Source organism: Fukomys damarensis, unplaced genomic scaffold (genome assembly GCF_012274545.1).
Source record: "Fukomys damarensis isolate Sample0158 unplaced genomic scaffold, DMR_v1.0_HiC HiC_scaffold_19, whole genome shotgun sequence".
Taxonomy (NCBI): domain Eukaryota; kingdom Metazoa; phylum Chordata; class Mammalia; order Rodentia; family Bathyergidae; genus Fukomys; species Fukomys damarensis.
Genome location: NW_022900931.1, coordinates 67,884,703 through 67,901,872, shown reverse-complemented (window position 1 = coordinate 67,901,872; position 17,170 = coordinate 67,884,703). Strand labels below are relative to the sequence as shown.

General features: G+C 55.3%; 2 protein-coding genes across 4 annotated transcripts in view; both read right to left on the bottom strand.

Moving 5' to 3' along the window:
• Znf667 (zinc finger protein 667) overlaps positions 1 to 504 on the bottom strand; it is a 16,647-nt gene extending 16,143 nt beyond the window's left edge. Inside the window, exon 1 of one of the 3 annotated variants that reach the window (XM_010616895.3) lies at positions 480 to 504. The gene's annotated coding sequence lies outside the window, so the exon portion shown is untranslated. Of the gene's footprint in view, positions 1 to 99; positions 237 to 256; positions 357 to 479 lie in introns of those variants that run through there. The other 2 variants (XM_010616893.3, XM_010616894.3) reach the window with 2 other exon arrangements.
• A 3,519-nt stretch (positions 505 to 4,023) lies between these two features.
• On the bottom strand, positions 4,024 to 16,186 carry Eddm13 (epididymal protein 13). The gene is made up of 6 exons (XM_033766135.1): positions 15,380 to 16,186; positions 13,992 to 14,902; positions 13,862 to 13,888; positions 12,902 to 12,925; positions 8,854 to 8,975; positions 4,024 to 4,599 (listed from the first exon to the last, which is right to left on the bottom strand). Exons 2-6 carry the CDS (start codon positions 14,008 to 14,010, stop codon positions 4,240 to 4,242), a joined length of 552 nt encoding a protein of 183 aa, XP_033622026.1. The 5' UTR covers positions 14,011 to 14,902; positions 15,380 to 16,186; the 3' UTR covers positions 4,024 to 4,239.
• Positions 16,187 to 17,170: the final 984 nt, after the last annotated feature.

Genomic DNA, 17,170 nt, shown 5'->3' with positions numbered 1-17,170 from the left:
TGCGCTCACCGCTCACTGTGCCAGCCCCCGGCCCGAGGTCCCGCCCCATGACGCCAGGCTACGGAAGTACGTGCTTGCAATTAGCACAGCGGCCCGCACCTGTGTAGAATCAGGTGGCTCCGCAGAGGGCCTTCTCTGAACAGCCGCGGCTCCCCTCCAAGAGAACACTGTGAGCGCTCGAACGGCAACAAACACCTACTGTGACCTGTCCAAATCCAAACCCCCCCAATTCACCGCCCCGCTGGCCTCCACGTACATGTCGCAGAAACCGCAGCACCGGGCCCGCCCTGCGCCCGGGTCTCATCCGGGCTCGAACCGGCCGTCCTCGGAAGGACCCTGCGAGCTACGAATTTAGCTTGCGACTCCCAGAAGCCTCCGGGGCGTGACGTGCGGTGGAGAGCCACGCCCAGAACGCCAGGCTAGAGGGGCGCGGGTTCTTTGGCACCTGTCTATCGGAGACAGTCTGGAGATAAACTGACCTGGAGAAGGGCTGCGGGGCCTCCCTCCAGGCCAGCAGTGGGGTCTTGAGCCACAAAACCCCCGGAACCCTCTGCGCGGCCCGAGACTACATTTCCCAGAGGGCTCTGCACCGTGGAGCTGCGCCTGCGCGTGCGGGGCGTCGACTCGTTGCCACAGAGACCATCTGGCGCCAGTGAAGTTTCGAGTGTCCCCTCTCTGACCCCTTGCAGGCCGGTTTTGTGTTTGCGTGCTGTGTGCTGTAAACTCCGACGGTGCGTGCGTGTGTGAGAGACCCAGATTGCGTGCCGGTTGTGCTTGTGTATAGTCAGTCTGTGGCTGCTTTTGCTCGGGGCAAAGGCAGGTAGTTGCAGCACACGTTACCTCCCAAGCAACCTAAAATGTTGTGTGTTGTGAGTTTTTCGTTAATAATCGTCACTTTTGTTTGTAAACTGAGACAAAGAGACGTTATTAAGGTAGCACGGCTAGAAAGCCGATTTTGAATCGAGATCTCGCTAACCCCAGAGCCGTGTTCCTCACACCCCTTCAGGTTAGTTCTTGAGCTCACTCCTTCAAGGTCTAGCAGATTCTGAGCACCTGGTCGAGCGAAGGAATGGCCAAGAGGTGCCGGGAACCTCAGGATGACACGTTACTTGGCTGCCTCTTTGGTGACTTCCATAAGTCATCTCTCAAGAGCGGGTGCCGTTCTTTCTGCTGTTTGGGGGGACTTCAGTGGAAAAGTTTGGGGAGCCCTGGGCTGAGGGAAAAGTTTCTGGTTCCCTAAGACCACGCGGCCTTGTCCAGCTGGCCTGAGCACTGAAGGTCGGCCTCTGAGAGCCCGAGCCCTGCTGGGCCCATGCTCTGAGCTTCCCCCAGGAGGCCAGGCAGCTGACCTTACAGCCAGCACCAGAATCCAGGCGTCCTCTTTGCACGGGGTCTCCCTGGCCTGGGCCGGGAGGCTGAGAAACCAGAGTCCCCGGGAGTGGGCTGGTGTGTGACTGGAGCACCAGCCCTCACCTTCGGGGGAGCCTGCCTGTCACCGTGTGTGTGTGTGTGTGACAGTGGGCAAGTGCGTGCCTACGGCATGTGTGACTGAGTGTGCTCTGTCCGCATGTAATGGGAGCCGGGATTGTGGTGGTGTGGCTGGGACTCTTCGTGTGGCTGGGTGAGACATCCACGAGAAGTGCCAGGCTCTGTGACCGAGAGTCTCAAGTGAGTACCCCCAGCGCCTTCTGCTTCTGTGGAGGAAGAATCCCACCTGCTCTTTGTCTGCCTCTGAGTGGTCCCTGGCTTGGGGAAAATTTACTATCTGCAAAATGCACTAAAACACAAGAAAACAAGATTTGACTGCATTATAAAATGTGTAAACATATTAAATGTGTTTCAGTAAATATGTGTGCATATGTACCAGTAAAATTACAGTGGCCATTCTGTATTCATGCAAATGTCATGCGTGACTGCTTTGGGGTTAGACGTGAGCAGGATTCTGAAGCACTTGCAAAGGACATTGTGATGAGTGTGCACCCAGCTCTGGATACATTTTGCTGATTGAGTGGATGATGGTGCAGAGGTGGGGGGTAAGAAGGAGGCTTGTCCTGTGCCCCAATCCAGGCTTTTTTTTTTTTTAATGTGTTCAGGCCAAAGCCATATGGACATGGGGAAGGCTTGGCATTACTGACCATGAAGAGCTGAGGAGGTGGAGTGCAGGTGGCTGCAGGTCTGGGACAATGGCTGGGGACTTTGGAGCACCTGCACTGGGGCAGGAGCTGGCAGCTGAACGTTGCCGAGAAGTCCTGATCTTGGTGTCCTGGTCTGAAGGGGCATGCAGTGGGTGAGGTAAACCTGGGTGAAGACCTTGTAAGCGCCATTCTCGGACTGCCAGGTCAGGACTGAGCACAGGTAGGACTCAAAGTGTTACGGTTTCTGTCCTAATTACTTTCTCATTGCTGGGACAAAATACCTGATACCCAAAGTTAAAAGAGGAAAGCTCACAGTTTGTAAGGTTTCAGGTCATAGTTGTCTGGCTCTAAGACAGAGGTGTGTCTAAGGCAGAGGAGAAACAGTCCATGGTGTGCGGGCAGGAGGCAGCAGTGGGGCCAGGGGAGCGGGAAGGAGAGGTACTTCCAGGCCCTGCTCTCAGCGACATCCTCTTCCCGCCAGGCTGCACCTCCCAGCCTCACTTACAGCTGTAAACCCAGCCGTGGACTGGTCCAGCGTCACAGCTGCGAGCCAGTCCTGTGATCTGGTCCTCTCCCAAAAGCCACACTTGTGAGTTCATGAGGCTTGGGGACACCCAGATAGAACCATGAAAAGGTGACAAGCAGACAAATGCCAGACGAAGGCAGAGACTCTTAGCTCCAATCTGCCTTTGCTGCCTGATGGGTGTGGGCCTGTCTGGGACAACTCAACCCAGAGTCACTGAAGATCTCGAGGTCTTGAGACCAGGATCTGGGCAGGTGAGACTGTGTGGCCTGGCGCCTCAGAACTGAGTTCCTGGCTTGGAAAGGGGATTCAGTGATTCCAGGGAGCAGGCAAAGGGCCTCAGCCTGTTACATCCGATTGCTATGCATTGCGACAGTGGCTGATTGGCAGGATGCCAAGGCAACAAAGGACCAGCAGGTCAGGCTCTTCCGTCTCCCCTGGGACTCTGCTTTATTTCTCCAGGCTACTTTCAATTTAAGCTGCAGATTGTGACCCATTAGAATCACAGCAGACCAGCTGGGAACTTAGCTCAGTGGCGCCACCATCTGCCTCTTAAGTGCAAGGTCCTGAGTTTGATCCCCAGTACCAAAAACAAAACAAAAAAAGAATAACAGCAAACTTCTCAACACAAGCTCTGAAGTCAAAGAAATCTTGAAGTATTTCAATCCCTAAAAGAAAAGAGTCTCCAATCCAGATTGATGTACCCACATGACTGCCTTCCAAACTGATGGAGAAGATACTGCCTTGAGAAAGAAAACCTGAATAAAATAAAGACCACCAAACAAGCACTCCAAAGCATTGTGAAGGACATTCTAGCAGTAATAATCACTGCAACTCCATGAACCCCAACAGAATGAACCTACCAGGCAAGGCAAGAAATTAAGGGGGGGGGGAACCAACAACAGGAAAATAACATGACAACTCAATGCATATCAGTTATAACCATCAATGTAAATGTCTCAATTCATTAATCAAAAGAAACAGACTGGCAGAATGGATCAAGAAGCAAGAACCAACAATATGCTGCATTCAAGAAACACATTTGATTAAAGAAGAATTTCATAGACTGAAAATGAAAGAACAGAAAACAGTAGTCCATGAGACAGGAGCCCAGAAAAGAGCACGGATTTCAAGCCAAAGCTGATTAAGAGAGCCAAAGATGAACAAGGCATCCTTGAAAAGGAAACAAGCCAAGAGGAAGAGATAACAATCATAATATATAGGCACCAAATACCAGTGCACCCAACTATATAAAACAAATAGGATTGGACATGAAAAATCAAATAAGCACAAATACAGTGTGACAGGGGATCTCAATACCCCACTGCCACAAATAGATCAAGGAGACCCCAAAAAATCAACAAAGAATCAGAGTTGAACCAAACTTCTGAACAAATGGACTTAGTAGATGTGGGCAGTGTTCCATCCCATGACATCAGAATACATTCTTCTCAGGTGCACATGGGATGTTTTCCAAAATAGACCACATGCTAGCTCACAGTATGGTTCAGGAAAAGCCTGCAGGCCCATATTCATTTCCTTGGTGGGAGCCCCAAATCGTTACATGAAAGAGTAGGGACTTCAGAACCAGGCACAGCCAGGCGGGATCTCAGCTCTGAACCCCCTGGGCCAGTGCCGCTTCCCTGTGCTAGGCAGTGTCACAGAACCCCGTAGGACTGTTGTCAGGAGAACGTGCAGCAGTGTGTGATTCCTGATGCTGACAGTGGGAGGAACCACACACACCGCAATCCAGTAAGTGCACATTTCATTACGGAGGCGGTGGGGAAGGACTGGACGGGCCAGGAGAGACGCCCTGGGGTGCAGATCGGCCACTCTCCAAGTCTCCGTCTTGGGCCAGGTCCTCAGAATGGCTTCTGTCGGGCCTCTGACAGACGGTGCTTTCCTTTCTCTCCACATCAGCCACCCGGAGGACAGAGATTTCTTGGGAGTAAAACGCTAGTGAGAGAGAGGACCTAGGAGGGCTCAGCTGAGACAAAGTGGGCTGGCTAGAAGGAGCAGCAGGGATCATTTCTAAGGGAAGGAAGTGGAGAGAAACAGGTTTGTGCCTTTATTTATATCCTCACGAGCGCTCAAAATCCTTGCCTGTGCATCCCAGCACCCCTGCGGGGCTCTGTGGGACCCACCTAGCCCAGCCTCCCACCTTGGTCCACCTGCTGTGTCCCCTCAAGAGCTCATCGAGGCCGGCTCCTCCCTGTCACCCAGCATAGAGTCCTCCTCCTCAAAGAGGGGCTCTTCCAGATACATTGGGAAGCCTCCCCTCCAGCACCTCAGCCACAGCACCCCTTAGGCCTTCCTAGACCACTGAAAGCAGATTGCTTGTCTACTTCCCTGCCGCTAGAGGGCGCACTCCAGAGAGCAGGTATCCTCGCCTGGAAGCGGCTCTGCAGGCCTCAACCTGGCCGTACAGTATGCAGGGTTAGTGCAGTCGAGGGTGCAGGCTTGCTCATGGGCACAGGAACCCGAGTAGCAAGACATGTTTCTTGCTCCCAAAGAGATCTACTAGCAGAAAGTTGTTGCCAATCCAAAAATAAACCAGGCATGAAATCATTTACCCTAGCAGCCCTCCCTCAACCCCTGGCAACTACTAATTGGCTTTCTGCCTCTGAATTTGTCTATTCTGGATATTTCAAGTAAACAGATCATACCTCACATGGTCATTTGTGTCTGGCTTCCTTCACATAGCGTAACACTTTTTTTGGCGGGGGGAGTACCGGGGATTGAACTCAGGCCCTTGCACTTGTGAGGCAGGCTGCGGAACCACTGAGCTAAATCCCCAGCCCTAGCATAACACTTTCTAGGTTCACCTGTCTCACACATATCAGAAATCCATTCCTCGTAATGGCTAAATAATATTCCACTGTACAGAACATGCTATTTACCCACCGGGCTCATTGTGTAAATGTGATCCGTGGTTGCTTTGGGCAAAACAGCAGTATTGAGTAATTGTAACAGAACCCACACTGGCCCTTCACAGAGAAAGTCCCAACTCTGGCCTAAGGAGTCAGACCCCAAGATCCCAACATAAAACCACGGATGCCTGGTGCTTCCAAGTCTGGGCAGGAGGCCTCCAATGCCAGCCACCCATTTCATGCAGCTGTTCTCTCCAGCCAGTGCCACTTGGGTGATCCTCGGCCCGGGAGTTTTCCGCAGACAGAGTGATGAAACCTGTTCTGGTGCAAAGGACCAACACGCCTGGGTCCACAAAGAAGTAGGAAAATGTGCATTCTCAGGACGTCACAGATGGCCCGATACAGGCCACGGAGGTTGTGTGGGTGGGAGTGGAGGGGAAAACAGATACAGAGAGGACTCCAGAGAAATGCGAAGCCTGAAGCGGTACCTCAGAGCCAGTGACACAGGCAGAGCCGGCCCTCGGGTTCCTCGTCTGAAAAATGAACCTATTTAGAAATCTGCGGGGAAATCCAGGACATGAGCTCAGCTTCTCCAGTCATCAGACCAACAGCCCCCAGTCGTGTGCTCGTGCCCCAGACGCTGGTGAGCTCTGAGACCTGACGGGGCCACCCGAGCTCAGCAGACGGTGAGGAAACCGCAAGCACTGGCTCCTGTCAGCTCTGCGGGCTGAGACTTCCCCACACAGGACAAGCCGAGGGAGACCACCCTGAAAGACCTGGGCCTTAAAGGCTGGCACCGTGGACCCCTGGTGACAAGGAGCCCCCCTGGATCTTCCCAGTGTTGTGTGGGTTTCCATGTAAGATCTCAGCAGAACAGCACTCTGGTTTTGTTTTCTTGTGAGGCTGGAGTCAGCCAGCACAGCTGGTGAGGATCTGGGGGGGTTTACAGCAGGGCGGCATCACAAGGCCCAGGCGCATGTTGTATAGAGAGGGTTTGGCCACCGGCCGGGGACGGAGGCTGGCAGGCGGGAGAGGGCAGTTGCCCAGCCATGGCAGCGCCCGGCTTCCCACTGGAAACCTTTCCGCAGCTCCCAGGAGAAAATCCAGGTTGCTTTTCTATGTCTTCCGGGTGGCGCCCTGCTCACCGAGCTCCCTGCCATCTCAGGCCCAGGCACCACTGGGCCACCTTCCGCCCGGGCCTGTGCCCAGCAGGTCCCTTCCCCTGGGCTGTGCCGCTCGGTCTGGCTGGCTGCTACTCCACCTGCAGACCTTTGCTTTTGAATCACTCCCGGGCGGCTTTCACGACTACCCGGGTCCCAGAGAAGGCTCCTCTGTTTTCTGTGCCTCTGGAGCTGGAACATCACATCATCCTCAGTCCTCCTTTTCACTTGATTTCTGATTTCGCATGAGCACAGGAACCTTCTCCACCCTGTTCACCACTCAATCGAGGTTCCATCAAAGAACAGGGGTCAAGAGAAATTCACTGAGTGGGTTTCTCTGTGAGGTCAACACAGAATTTCATGACCCAGCAGTCCAACTCCTCATTGTGTCCTCAAAAGAATTTAAAACAGGTTCACACAAAATTGTATCCAAATGGGGCTGGGGATTAGCTCAGTGGCTCTGTGTCTGCCTTGTAAGCACAAGGTCCTGAGTTCAATCCCCAGTACTGGGAAAAAAATTGTACACAAATGTTCATAAAACCACTATTCATAATAGTTAAAAAGTGGAAACAGTTATGTTCTTCAACTGATAAATGGGTAAACAAATGTGGTATATCCACACAGTGGAATATTATTCGGGTGTGAAAAGGAATGGTGTATGCATAGACGCTCCAACATAGAGGAAATCTGCAGATACGATGCTAAGTGAATAAAGCTTGAGGGGAAATCCATACACTGCACTGATGCGAAATGTCCAGCGCAGGTAAATCAACAGACAGAGGAGATCAGTGGCCCCAAGGCCTGCGAGAAGGAACACCCGAATGGTACAGAGTTCCCTCGGGGGATGATTAAAATGTTCTGGCAACAGATGGTGGTGATGGTTGTGAGTATAAGGTCACTAATGGAACTTTTTTTATTCTAGGGGCTGAACTTCAGGCCTTCACCCTGAGCTACAGCCCCAGCCCCTTTTCTACTTTTTTTTTTTTTTTGAAACAGGGTCTCACTAAGTCACTAGGTTTCCCAGGTTGGGTGTGCACTTGTGATCGTCCTGCCTCAGCCTCCCAGAGTGCTGGGATCACAGGTATGTAGCACTGTACCCAGCCAGATAAATTTTTATGTTCTGTGTATTTTACCACAGTTTCTAAAATCTGAATATATATTACTATTTGAGTGAATTCGGGCATGAACCTCTCCAGTTCTGTCTAACCTCATCCACCGTTGGGCTATGGCTGGAAGTTGTGGGTGTGGGACTAGGACCCTCTCCTCACACCTCTGTGCCTCTGCGTCGGGTTACAATAGTGGCAGTAGCACTGCAGGACGGCAGGGAGGGGCGGGAACAGAGAGGTGAGTGGGGCGCTCCTTTTCTGGCTTCCTCTTCCACCCCGTCCCGGCACCTGGCCTGCAGTCGTAAGCCTGGTCTCCCAGCCGGCTCTCCTGGGCCCCCCAAAGGCCACAGCCACAGGCTGGGAACCCCGTGAGGCCCCTCTAGGGTGGTGCAGGTGTGAAGGGGCCTCCTCCAGGCCCCGCTGCGTCCCCTTGGGGGCACAGAGTCCTAGGCAACATCTGGGGCCCCCCCGCCCCGCTCACCGCCACTGGCAGCTGCCTGACCCGCCTCCCGCCTCCGCTCCACCTGTCCCTGGCTGTCCCCAGCTCCAGCTCTCCCACCACTCGCAGCCCACACCAGACAGAGTCAAGGCGCATCCTCCCGCAGCGCCGGCCCCCTCTTTCCCTAGGCTGTGGCCCCTCAGGCCTGCCCTGTGCCATCACCCTGATGTCCGTCTTGCCTGAGCTTCCTGCTCGCTTCTCTTCCGGCTGCCTGGCCCTGTCAGGGGCCCCGTGGGCTCAGGGACCCTCAGAGAGACCCACGCTCCACGAGTGACTACCGCGGGAGGAGAAAGCCCAGCCGGCCAATTGGGCACCTTCCTGCTGCCCTCCCTCCGAGCTCTGAGGACGCTGCCAGGGCCCCCAGGAATCCTCTGAGCCCTTTCCTCGGCTCCTGGGAGCACCGCCCTGCAAGGTCCCTTGGGGTCCCCGGGGCCAGCAGGGCCATGGTCCTCACGGGCCCCCTGTGTGCGGGACGGAACAAGTACCACCGTCCACCGGCAGCAGGGAGGCCCTTCCGGTCCCTCCCGCCCCACCCTGGGGGAGCAGCACGGCCTCCTTACCCAGTCGCCTGTGTTGTAGGACACAAACAGGAAGGTGAGGGCCATGTACGTGCACTTCAGGAGGCTCCAGCTCTTCCTCTTCTGCAGCGGCTTCCCGGGGCTGGTGGCCGGGACAGGCCTCTCTGGAAATGACCACAGACACGGTTTGTGCTGCCCCAGCGTCCCCCTGCAGTCCGGAAACTCCTGCCCTTCCTGGCCGTGCAACATGCCTGTGTGGCCCGGGAGACTGGGGTACACCCGGTGTCACTGCAGCTCCAGCTGCCCCATCTCCCAAAGCCGAGTCTGACCCCCCTGGCCCGCTCCTCCCCGGCCTCTCCTGCCTCCCTCCGACCGTCGCACTCCCAGGGGACCCACACCCAGGCCCCTTCCACAGTTCAGCCTAAGTACAGGAGCTGCTCTGACCTCCCCAGCGTTCTGCCCTTGTCTTTTTATTTTACAAATATTACAACCAGGAAAACTCTGTTTTCATTGGTAAACATACCTGTCTAAACAGGTCCCCAAATCAAAAACACTGAACATTCCCAGTGTAAAGGTCAATGCCGCACAATGAATCAGAAAAGACAAATATATAATTGTCCCTCTTGCGAGTGCCAAGAGTGCCCTCCTTTTCTCGGAGCATCGACTTCAGGGGACGTCTCCTTTGAGTCCCCAAAAGCCCCCGCACTCAGAGGCAAGGCTTGCAGAAGGCGATGGGACCCTGGCCAGAGCCGAACTCCAGGAGGGGAGGACTGCGAGGTCTGGCGGGAAGGGGGGGGGTCGCCGGGCCCTGGCCTGAGGGGGTTTCTGCCTCCTGAGCCACTCCGTTCTCTCTGCTTCCTGTCTGGCAAGAGCGGCTCCCCCGCCCCCCCCCCGGACCCTTCCCCATGCTGCCAACCACGCAGGGGCTGAGACTCGTAAAGTATGAGCCCAAATGAACCCGTCCTCCTTTAAGTCAAGGGTGTCAGGTACTCGGAGGAGGGCGAGAGTTCTTCCTGTCTGTGCGGTCTCTCAGCCTTTTGGTTTGCTGCTCATTCATTAAACTGAAACTGTTCTCTTCTACCTTTTCTTGGAGAATTCTTACGGCTTGTTTTGCGCTCGGGGTTGAAGTCAGGACCTGCAGCCCGAGGGCCTAGGACATCAAGTGCTCTAATCGCAAGTTGTGCACTGCCCTGAATTTTGTTTCAGGCTGTGCTCCCTGAACTCCGGCCCAATCTTAAGGTGCACGATCCCAGGCAAAGGTTCCGCTAGTCACAAAACCACAGCGGTGACAAAGAGCTTTCTTTCTTCCTCTGTGGTCCTGGTGCCTGGACGGGATCTGCCTGGGCAGAGCACCTCGGGCAAACGGGACACGGAGTCTCGTGCAGGGTCTGGCGAAGGTGCTCAACCACCGTCCCAGCACTGCCCTCCCTGGATGCTTGTGGCAGCTGCTCCTTGTCAGAGAGTAGCGTCCTCTTCTGTCCTCCGTCTGCCGAGATGAGAAACCACATGGATAACTGCTGAGCCTTACCCGGTTCTTGTCCTGTGTCTGTTGAGATGATGATGTAATTTTCCTTTGTTATGTTAATAAGAGGAGAATTACACATACTGATTTGCATATATTAAATAATCTTTGCATCGTTGGAATAAACTCGATTTGGTTATACTTTTTAAAAAATATGTTCCCCAGTTGCTTTGGTTAATATGAGTTTAGAATTTCACATCTGACTTTGTGAGAAAAAACTGACCTGAAATTCTCTCTTGTACTTTATCTTTCCTCAGGGTGATTTTGTCTTCAAGTCGAGTTGGGAAATGGCTGCTTTTGATTTTCTGGAAGATTCCGTGTGCGAGCAGTTGCCTTGAGAGGCAGGCAGAAGCCTCAGGGGGAGCAAGACCGGCCGTCTCTGGTGTTTTGTTACTGTAGTCCTAGGATGTGGGCACCTGTCTGTTTTTCCAGGAAGAAGGTGTAGTTTTAAAATATTTCCCTATTGTCTTTGTTTTCTGGGGCAGCGTTCAGAGAAGCTGTTTTCTCTAGATCTGCTCCCCAAGGTTCTCAGAATCTTTAAAATCTGTCACTCGATGATTTTCATCAACGTGCAAAACCTTCAGCCCTTAACCCTCAGATAGGGCTTCACTTTTGTCTCCTCCTCCTCTCCCTGCTCCTTCCGGAACCGGAACCAGAGCTCCACACACCTTGCTGGCCGCTCTCCCTGGGTCTTGTCACTTCCTGCACCTTCACTTCCCTAGTTCCTGTGCATCTCGGCATGCTGTCTCCTTCTTTTCTTTTCTTCTTATGTTGCTTTGTTTTGTTTGAAACAAGGTCCTGGAGACAGGGTCTTGCTACGTAGCCCAGGCTGACCTCAGACTCACGCTGATCTTCCCGCCTCAGCCTCCTGAGCCCTGGGGTGACGGGTGCGCCACCCCGCCTGGCTTCGCAGCACTTTCCTTTAACCCGTTTTCTGTGTGTCCTTTCTGCTGTGAAGCCCAACAGCAGAAACTGACTTCGGAACTTCAGTTGCCTTCTCGAGTCTAGACTTCCCACGTTCCTTGTGAATTCCAGTCCCCTGCCAACGTCCACACCTGTTCACGACTTCACACAGGTGTTGTGGCGGCATCGGGGGTGCCTGGAGCAGCCACATTTCCGGCCCCAGTGCCAGTTACATCTGTGGTGCGTTTTATTTCGTCGCAGGATGCAGCCATAATGCAAAACTGACGGGAGCCCTGCAACAAGACAGTCCCATCGGGTGACGGGGACGCTGACTCGCGTCCAGCCCTCTCTGGGGTCTCCCTGCGGCTGCTGTCGCTGCAGGAAACCTTGCTTCATGAAGAAAGGAAGTGGGAAGCGGACGTGTGCTTCCCGGTGTTTTTGTGGCCGTCTCAGGTGTCCAGTGCGGCACTCGTGAGGCTGGGAGTCGTCTCAGACACGGGTTGGACACCGTCGTGGGCGATCTTCTTCCGGGATGAACAGTCGGCCTCCCTGGCTCCCTCACAAACAGGCCGCGGACCGTTTCTTCCCGTCTGGGTCCCTTGCAGTGGGGAAGCAATGGCCAAACTCCCCTGAAAGCTGAGGTGGGGACGAGGCACCAGCGGAGAGAAGGAGGCCCCGGCTCAGGCTCTTTTGAAATCTTTGCTAATGTTTGAAACGCATCGAAACTCTCACTGTTTGGGCTGGAGACTCAGCTCAGTAGTGCCGCCGCCTGCCTCGCAAGCGCGAGGTGCCGAGTTCGATCCCTGGTACAAAAACAGACAGACAGAAAAACTCACTGTTCTCTCACCGCCCCAGCTTGGCTTTGAACGCAGGCATTTTATCTGCCAGCTTGAACAGAGTTTTCATTCTCTTCTGAAGAAACAGATCGACTTTGTTGAGCAGGCTGAATGTGTCACACGGTAAAGTGTCACTGACGTGCTGCCGGGGGTGACTGCTTTTCTAAAACCCGTCTGGAGCAGCCCTTGGGACTCAGAATCTCTGGCCAGGACCCCAAAGCCGCCTCCCTTCCGGGTACAAGAGAAAGTGTGTGTGCTCTGCGTCCGCCTCACGGCGCTGCAGAAGCAGGCGTTGGTGTGGGCCACGATGCCGTCCAGTGACGCTGGTTTTGTGCCCATTTAGGCTAAAGTCAGCTGTGGACAGGGCGGGGGCGCATAAGGACAATGGCTACGCACAGGGGCTGCAGCGAGTGTCACCACCGGCCGGGCGCAGCTGAGGAGCAGGCTCACCGCCACTCCGAGAGACGCTCCAGTCCGAGCAGCGGTGTGTGCCCAAGCTCCAGCTCCTGCTCCCTGCCCTCACAGGAGTGGCCCCCAGCGGTGACAGGGCCCTGACAGGGGCAGCAGACCCCAGGAAGCCTCCTCCCCGCCACTCACCGTCTGATGCCTGGCCGGTTCTCACCACAGCACAGGCACTGGGCCAGGTCCTGCCTGGTCTCCACGACCCTGTTACCCAGGACTTACGGTCACTTCCAGGGGAGATGGGGATCACTGGGTAGCAGGAGAAAATAAAAGCACCGCTCAGCCCACCTCAGGCAGCAGGCGGGATGCGCGGATGTACCCGCTCCTCCACACGCAGGACGGGAGAAGGCACCGCGCCTTCACTCACCTTCCCTGCAGTCATTTGTTTCATCTAAGAAGGAAGAAGAGGGGTAGAGGAAGAGGAGGAGGAAGCAGAGAAAAGTGACCAGTGAATTCCGAACTGGAAGGAGACCCACCTATGGGCAATGCTACCAGGCCCTTGCATGGTGAGAAGGGGCTGCCGCATGCTCCTCCCTGCCCCAGGGTCTTTGCACATGCCATCCTGTGAGATCCTTTCTGTGTCTAGGTGTGTCTGGCTCCCTCACCACCTGCAGATCTCTCAGGGTTGCCTTTCCTGATCACCACTCAAACCCGGTCAGCCTCTGCACTGCGCCCCATCTGCTTCACTCTGCTGCCTCCAAAGAACGTACCGAATGCCACACTCGTAACCTCTTTGTTGCTTGTCTTTGTCTTTCTTTCTTTGGCACTGGGGACCGCACCGAGCTAACTCCCCAGCCTCTTTTATTTGTTTATTTGTTTTTGAGACAGGGTCTCACTATGTAGCCCAGGCTGGCCTCAAACCCATGGTGATCCTCCTGCTTCAGCCTCCTGAGTGCTGAGATTAAGAGACATGCACCACTACACCTGGCTTATTTTTTGAGACAGGGTCTTACTAAATTGTCCAGGCTGGGCTTGAACTTCTGATTTTCCTGACTCAGGCTTCTAAAATGCTGGGATTACAGGCGTGTGCGCCACGACTCCCACTGCAACCTATTTCTTTGTGTCTTTTCTTTCTCCTCTCGCTGGAATGCCAGTTCATCTGGACACAGGTTTTGTCTGTTTCATTCCCTGTTCCACCCCCAACACCTAGACTAAGATGGCACATTCATTAATGTTTGTTGGACAAGCAAGAGTACGCTGACAAAGATGGAGGTGAAGAGTGTGACGTCCTGTGAGGCCCAATGGCCCCGCAGACCCCAGCACAGAGAGCAAATCCCCCACCTTCTCCACGTGGAGGGAGCCACGCCAGGGGGGCCTCCAGACTCACCGTTCAGCACCTGCAGGCCCAGCAAACCTGGAGACAGCGACAGAAGCGAGTCACGGGCGGCCGGTCAGCCCGCCCCAGCCCACAGGCCACCTGGCTTCGCCCAGCACGCCCGGCTCAGCGAGGGGCTCACCCAGGATCTCTGCCACCATCGGGAGGGCAGCGCCAGGCGGGGCAGAGGCCGTGTGAGTGTCCAGGGGTGGCAGAGCCCGGCCAGCAGAAGGACAAAGGCATGGTCAGGGGGGCAGAGGTGGGGACCCCGCAGTCCCGGGCCTGGTCCCTGTGGTGAGTGCCTCTCGGGAGCCCCTTAGGTGGCAATGCCAGGCCCAGGTCTCCAGAGCCCACTCTTAGCACACCTGATCTACACGTGGTTCATCCCACTTACAGCCCCCGCTGCCGGGGCAGAAGGCAGTGTTTGTGGTGCATTTCCAGTTGTGCAGCCATCGCTAGTCACCGTGGGAGCACTTTTATCACCCCAAAGGGATCCTCCTGCCTCAGCCTCCGGAGAGCTGGGACTGCAGGCAGGCGCCACCACGCCTGGCAGAGGAAGGTGTGAGGCAGCGCGGACAGCAGCTGCACAGGGCTGCATGTGCACCGGGCGGGCATGCTGTCATTGACGAAGCCGCCCTTGGGGCGTTGTGGGTGATTAAAGCGTGAGAAAGCTGTGCAGCTGCCGCCTGCCCCACTGCGCCCCCTGGGGCAGTGTGTGAGCAGCCTGCAGGACCCAGCCCCACTGCCAGGGGCCACCACAGGGCCGGGGTCTCCCACCCCAGGGAGGTTCTCATCTCCGCCCGTGGGGCGCGGTGTGGACTCACGTTTCAGTCCTGCAGCGGTCGTGAAGCAGAACCGGGCAGCAGCGGGGCACACAGAGGAGAGGGGCTGAGGCTGCTGCCCGCGCCCACCGCGGATCCCCAGGCTGCACGGGCTCCCGCCACGGCACACGGTCACGCGGGTTATTCTTCCAGTCCTAGAACTCGGGCCGGCGCTCACCACACCCACGCTGCCTGGCCTGGAGATCCTGGAGATCGACCCGATCTCGCTTCCCTTCAGGGTGGTCCAGAGGTTGGGAAAATCACAGAGATCATTCCTGAAGCCAGGCACGGTGCTGCACACCTCTCATCCTAGAACTTGGGAGCCTGAGGCAGGAGGAGGCCTGGTACTGAGACCCTGTCTGAAAAAAACTCTAAATAGCCAGGATTGGTGGTGCACTGCCAGCACTCTGGAGGCTGAGGCAGGAGGATTACTAGGAGTTCGAGACCAGCCTGGGCTACATAGCTCAGCGCCAGCCTGAACTACAAAGGGAGACCCTGCCTCAAAAACAACAACTAACTAAATAAATAAGAGCACCCTCGTCACCTGGGTTCCCTTCCAGGCAGGGCTGTGCCCTGTGCAGGGGACCTGACACTGTGGCTCACACACCCAGGCCCAGACCTCCTCGGCCTCCCTGGTAGGGCCAGCCCAGGATGACTCCTCCGGTTCCTCTCCACCTTCTCCCCAGCCCCACAGCGGGGAGGAACTCACTTTTCACGGAGGAGCAGCGGCCAGTGGGGTGGACATGGAACAAAGAAAGGAGAGATCAGGGTCAGCGCAGTGCCCTGGCTCTGTCCCGTGCTCTGAGGGATGGTTTGGGGCTGGCCTGGGGGAGCCCAGGGGTCCCCGCCTCCCCAGGTCCACCACCCTGGGCCGACGGAGGAGCTCAGCGGCGGGTGCCGGGACTCACTTTCCTCTTCCGTCCGGTCTGGAGCGTGCAGGGCCCAGTGCACAGAGAGCAGAGAGAGAGAAAGAGAGAGAGGGAGAGGGAGAGGGAGAGGCGGGCGTGACAGGAGGCTGTGGGAGCGGGCAGGGACGCGGGGTTCCCAAGCCCAGGCAGGCCTGAGCCTGGAGGGTGGACTCAGGGCCGAGGCGCAGCACCGGGAACGTGGGGGACCCAGGCTCCAGGCATGGCCACCACTCTCAGTCTGGCCCGAGATCAAAGCCGCCCAGCCACAGCCTCCTTCCAAAACAGGAGTAGGAACAGGGGCCAAACCACCAGGGCTCAGCACCTGCACCAGAAAGTCCTGGGCACGTGGCCAGGCTGGGCCAAGGCACCTCCCCTCCCCAGGGAAGGAAGGGAGGAGACCACTCCACACTCGGGAGTGGGACCTGTTCTTAGCTGCTGCTTTCCTCTCGTGCCTTCTTTAAAAGAAACTTTACCAAAAAATACCTTCACTTTGCAAGAGGGTCTCACTAAGTCACAAAATTGCCCGGACTGGGCTCCACCTTGCGATCCTCCTGCCTCAGCCTCCTAGGCTGTGCAACCACAGTGTCCTATCATTAAATGGTGCTTTGTTTCCATTGTATCCAGTTCTGCAGTTGTCTGCTTCTTGTGTCAACTAACATTTGCTTTCCACCTACTCAAATGATATAAAGTCCCCTTTTACCGTTTATTTAAGAGAAAACTCACTGAACCCCGGGACCCGGAGCCCTGCAGGCTGTGGACGCAGGAGAGCTCCTGTGGGGCCCAGTCTGTCTGGGGACTTGCAGAGGGACAGCTCTTGTCAGCCACTGCACGACCAAAAACGTCAGAGTTCATATCTTTGTTGCTGAACGGAGAAGACAAGCGTTCTCATGAGCTGTGTCTGTGAGGCAAATCTGCTGAGCCTCCGTCCAAGTGTACAGCGCAGCTCTCCTCGGGGACCATTTTCCTGCTGGACCTGGACATGAGTGTGTTTGCAAAAGTAGGGAAGGCAATGATGACACAGGGATGTTTGCTGCAGTTCTGTTTGCAATGGCATAGAAAGATACTGAAGCAAAACCCAAATAAGAAATATAATGCGTGGTGGTTCACGCCCAGCACTTGGGAGGCTGAGGCAGGAGGATTGCCACAAGTTCACAGCCAGCCTGCGCTAGAAAGGGAGACCCTGCCTCAAAAAAAAAAAAAAAAAAAAAAACAAAAAAAATATATTAGAGGAAAAACCTTTAAATGTCCATGAAAAAGAGACTCACTAACTGACAGGAGTAGGACTGAGTTGTGCAGGTATCTGAGAAAGGAGGAAAAGTGGGGTCGCCGAAGCTCATGACACCACCTCAGGAGCTGAGGATGTGCATCTGCGCACCGCAGCATCCATGAGAACAAGGCGGAGCTCAGCGGTGATGCTGCTTCCCGGTGGGGGCGGGGGGAATCAGTGGCTTTGTCTTTCCTTCCTGCTTTCTTTCCTTTCTTTCAGTCCTGAAGTTGAGCCCAGGGCCTTCACACAGAGCTACATCTCCAGCCCTTTTTTATTTTTAATTCTGAGACAGAGTCTCACAAGTTGCTAAATTTCACAGGCTGAA

Excerpts from the sequence above, each read along its gene's own strand:
- Eddm13 (XM_033766135.1), bottom strand. Across the intron at positions 12,926-13,861 it reads GGGCCTGCAGGTGCTGAACG|ATGAAACAAATGACTGCAGG; the intron begins GTGAGTCTGGAG and ends CTTCCTTCTTAG. Across the intron at positions 8,976-12,901 it reads AACAAATGACTGCAGGGAAG|AGAGGCCTGTCCCGGCCACC; the intron begins GTGAGTGAAGGC and ends GGTCATTTCCAG.